At 44.6% G+C, this 5,000-nt stretch overlaps 1 protein-coding gene across 1 annotated transcript in view; it reads left to right on the top strand.

Annotated features, from left to right (window-relative positions):
- Positions 1 to 2,774, top strand: part of LOC116059190 (peptidase inhibitor 16-like) — a gene marked incomplete at its 3' end in the record, with an annotated part of 34,074 nt that extends 31,300 nt beyond the window's left edge. The window contains exon 6 of the mRNA XM_036007860.1: positions 2,413 to 2,774. Coding sequence (XP_035863753.1) covers positions 2,413 to 2,774 — 362 coding nt within the window. The remainder of the gene's footprint in view (positions 1 to 2,412) is intronic.
- Between the last annotated feature and the right edge of the window lie 2,226 nt (positions 2,775 to 5,000).

Raw genomic sequence — 5,000 nt, 5'->3', positions numbered from 1 at the left:
CATTACCTTGTAGCTCACGTTATGGCTCCGTAGCAGACGTTTTTATAAAAATAGGCTAACGATTGGGTCATAACCACGAGACTTACTGTCTCATAGTAGAGGAATTACCGTATAGTACAGGAGAAGCTCTCAGGCAGTTTGGACTTCCATTAGCTGTTTAAGTTTAATTACTAATGTTAACTATCATTTTAGTGATCAATAATTAGCCTGTGTCTATGTTATCTCCTTACATATACCTACGCTCTCCGTCTCTGCTAGATTGGGAATGATTGAGATTTCTCTTGGCACAGCTACCAGAAGACTTCCAACTTTCAGACAGGTTGCTCACGTCACATCTACGTCTTCAAGCTCAGTTGGAGGCTGCTCAGTAACGCTCAGCCATCACCGGGAAAGAGACTTCACTGGTCTCCGTCCAGAGACACGGGACCTGCTGGTCCATTATATATATGTCTATGGTTGATACAGGGGCCAGCCATGTTGAATTTTCCGAGCTCGTAAATCCGAGGTCAGGGGGCGTGTTTCCGACTTTGACCTCGTTAAAACTGAGTTCCGAGGTAAATGGAACGCGGCATAAGCATTTGGCCAGTTGGCACCGGCCGGCCTGGTCCCGAGTTGGGACCGAATCAGAAGTTACTCAAATTGGGACGTCCAATCAAAATCAACCACGTCACCTTCAAATGGGATCTCCGTTTGCAGGGTTCATGCTGTACCGGACCCTCCCGGTGATCATGCTGCTCTAGGGGACCGGCTGACAGGCAGAGAGCTCGGCCGGAGCTCCGACTGCTGTCTGTCCGCGCGGCCCTCTGACGGCATCAGTATTAAATTGACAGTTTCATTACCAGTTAAAAATGTCTCGTTGTCGCATTAAATAGTAGTTTGGTACAACTGGTTTTAACGCCTGATGTGAAGTGTAGGCCTACAGGAGTACACATGACAACCCTGAACAAGCAGCGTCGCTCTGCTCCGTCTTTCTGCTGTGCCCCATTCACGTAGTGTTTACACTATGAAGGTTAAACTCTGCAATTAATCCGCGGTTCACATGCATGCATGAACTGTGGTGGTCCGTTACACTGTAGTCTCAACATCACTGATCATTTTTGAATGAATAGTGAATAGAATATAGAAAACATTACACTTCACAAGTTTTGTATCCATAACATGATTGTGTTATTGTACAATTTAGCAGTAAAAGCAGTAGCCTCTGGAAGTCAATCCTACATTTTTCAACTTGGGAGCAAAACGTGCTCCTTGGGGAAAAAAGCCCTGTTTATGCTGATTAAACAACTGGACCTTGGGGTCAAGTGTTGTCGTATCGGCCCATGTCCTGGATGTGAAAGCCCCCTTACTGGACTACCGAATATAATAATATTCCATTATATTTTGTATTTTAAATTGTTACCTGCCACCAAAATTTTGTGATTTCCTTGCCATAAATATAGACGTTTTTACCATAAATTGGTGCCCAAAAATGTATCAGAATGCAGGAATTGAAGTCTTTTACCCTCAAAAACTCCTGGAGGAGGACCCCCAGACCCCCCCCCCCCCTTGCTTTATGTGTTCCCCCAAAGGCCAATTCTGAGCAAGGAAAAATCCTCAAGTATCACAGACAGCCATAAAAAAAACATTAAAATTGCAGTTAGAGAGTTAAAAACAGATGAAAAGATGGAGAACCAGACGGACCATATATACAGTGTCAACAGAGAGACACACGGACAATCGAACAGACAGACAGTGACAAAGACCAACATACTGTAGAGAATGACAGTAACAGCATACAAACAGCATAAACAGACAGTATGTGTACATTTGTTATAAACGTGAGCTCTTTAAAAAGTAGTAAGCATTGTTTGCCAGTTACTTACATTAAATGTTTAAAAATCTGTTACATAAGGTACTGCTTATATTATTTCTCCATCTGTACACAAATGTAATTAGTGAATGCACATGTCCGTGGGGGGGGCTGCATGGTGATGTGGGCTGGTGTGACTACAATGCCAGGGCTGAATTTTGGTCCCAGTCCGCCCCTGACCTGAACACACTGTAAAAAACATCTCCTCACTATCTGCTCACACACACACACACACACACAGACAGACACACACACACACACACACACACACACACAGACAGACACACACACACACACACACACACACAGACAGACACACACACACACACACACACACACACAGACAGACACACACACACACACACACACACACACACACTGCCACCAACAGGTCAGGTCCAGTAGCCTACGTTGAGGACCACGTGTGTTTCCTGGTTGGACGTATTTATCGTCCAGCTGGAGCAGCCGTAGCTGGCTGTCAAAGATGGCGGCTGTTCTGCACATGCTCGACTCCCATCGTGTCTTCACACCGCCGTATTAACCTTCTTCTTCCTGTGTTTCAGTTGCTGACACAGTGGAGGAAGAGGAGGATGAAGAGGAAGAGGGGACAGCTCCTCCTTCAGACCTTCCCTCCATCCAGCCTGCAGAGGAAACAACATATTATATCCAGCTGCTCACCACCAGTACTCCTAGTACTCCTAGTACTCCCAGTATTCCCAGTATTCCCAGTACTCCCAGTACTCCTAGTACTCCTAGTACCTCTTCCTCCATACGGGACTCTGAGGACATGCAACAGCCGGGAACCCTCGCTCCGGACGTCCTGTCAACTCCACCTGGTACAGAGGAGACGAGGGGGGGTGAGGAGGAGGAGGAGGGGAAGGAGGAGGAGGAGGAGGTGAAGGAGGAAGAGGAGGAGGAGGAAGAGGAGGAGGAGGGGAAGGAGGAGGGGAGGGAGGAAGCTGCAGAGAGAGAGGAAGACGTAAGACGGGAAACATATCAGAAGAATAACAAAAATTCTGCCGGCGGATCAAAATCTTCTTGTTCTTCTTGTGTCCTGTCGGTCTGTCTGACTGTCATCCTGACTCTGACAGGAAGAGGACTGCTTGGTCTATAAGATGTCAGAAAATGTCCTTCAGTGTTTCCCAAAAGCCCAGAATCCCCATCACCAAACCCACCAGATTCCAAGTAAATAATCAGGACTTTTAGCGTGTATAGAGCCAGCATATTTCCACCAGACTCCATGTAAATAATCAGGACTTTTAGCATGTATAGAGCCAGCATATTTCCACCAGACTCCATGTAAATAATCAGGACTTTTAGCATGTATAGAGCCAGCATATTTCCACCAGACTCCATGTAAATAATCAGGACTTTTAGCGTGTATAGAGCCAGCATATTTCCACCAGACTCCATGTAAATAATCACTACTTTTAGCGTGTATAGAGCCAGAATATCTCCACATGTAAATGGGTGAATTAAGGGTTTATTTCAACCAAACCAGAGTGGTGATTGTTGGAACAGTGGAAAGATGAACCAAGACGGCTTTGGATAGTTTTATTTAGTTTCTGTCCAATTTGAATGAAGTGTGTTTTACGATGATAAAAGTCCTGATTATTTACATGGAGTCTGGTGGGTTTGGTGATGGTGATTTCGGGGATGTTTCATGTTAAACTAAAAGGATCTTACTCTTTAACTAAAAGGTCTATCTCTGTAGGGATCCATCCCATAATATTGTCAGACTCTTAGAATAATAATCTGAGTCTGTCAGCAGCAACAACAGAACTTTTAGTGACTCTAACTGCTGCTGAACATTAGTCCTGTAGGGTTACATTACAGCTTGGTTCTGGTTTAATACGGGACCAGTTTCACAGATTGTTGTTCAATCAGACACTCAGACACACACACATGGAGACAGAGAGTCCAGGGTGATAACCCCCCCCAAGTTACCCTTTAAGAGTTGTTATTTCTGTAAGTTACGTTAAGTAACAACCTTGACTGAGAACAACATCACACCACAGGTCTGGAAGCAGGCTACCTGTTTCCCTTGTTTGTTCCACACACAGTCATACACAGGTTTGTTTCACTATCTTTGTGGGGACCCGTCATTGACATAATGCATTCTCTAGCCCCTTACCTTAACCTTAACCATCTCAACTAAATGCCTAACCTTAACCCTTACCCTCACCCTAACCATAACCTAATTCTAACCCTAATCCTAAAACCAAGTCTTAACCCTCAAACAGACCTTTAACCTTGTGGAGTCCAGCATTTTGGCCCCACAAAGCTGTCGGGACCCCACAAGTATACTGGACTCCTGGTTTTTGGAGCCCACAAATATAGTTAAACAAGAACACACACACACACACAGACTCACACACAGACTCACACATAGACTCACACACACACACACACACACAGACTCACACACAGACACACACACACACACACACACACACACACACACACACACACTCAGTTAACCCTCCATTCCATAAAGAGACAGAGAGTTTCACGTTTCACCAGAGTTGTTTTTAAAGGGGTGATAGAATGAGTGTACCTCGTCATAGTGTAATAAGTCAGTTTGGAGGTAACTAGGACATACAGAGAACCTCACAGTCCCATTGACACCTCTTTCCTCTGAAAATCTCACAGTTTGAAACTGCTGCTGAAAACGGGCCAATCTCAACAAAGCTAAAAGTTGACGTTGACTCGGTGGCTCCTCCTTATTTGGCTCTGGTCTCTATCTTTGTCACGCCCAAACATTGACATACACCACTGATCTGAGACCAGGTAGTCTTCTGAATCTAGGTCGCACAGATCTCAGAATTTACATAGTTGATTTCTCGCATAAAAAAGTCTCAGAAGTGAATTTAGTAATGAAATAGTAGACAAACACTGTATACCATTGCAGTGTCTGAAATATGAGGCCTGCAGTCTCGTGTCCAATGTATGTCTATGTGGTTCGCTCAACCAATCAGTGCGCAGCTCATGTATATATTCATGAGCATACCATATAAGGCAGAAAAGCTCTCATTTCAATCCAGGCCCATTTAACAGGGATGCATTAGGGCCAAAAGAATAGCACTTGGACTATTATCAGCCCAACCAATGTTCCATACCCTATTAGGAGACCTTAAGGAACAGCTTGAAA

The sequence above is a fragment of the Sander lucioperca genome, chromosome 12 (assembly GCF_008315115.2).
Source record: "Sander lucioperca isolate FBNREF2018 chromosome 12, SLUC_FBN_1.2, whole genome shotgun sequence".
NCBI lineage: Eukaryota > Metazoa > Chordata > Actinopteri > Perciformes > Percidae > Sander > Sander lucioperca.
Note: the sequence above shows the minus strand (reverse complement) of the source record. Positions and strands in the feature narration are given on the sequence as shown.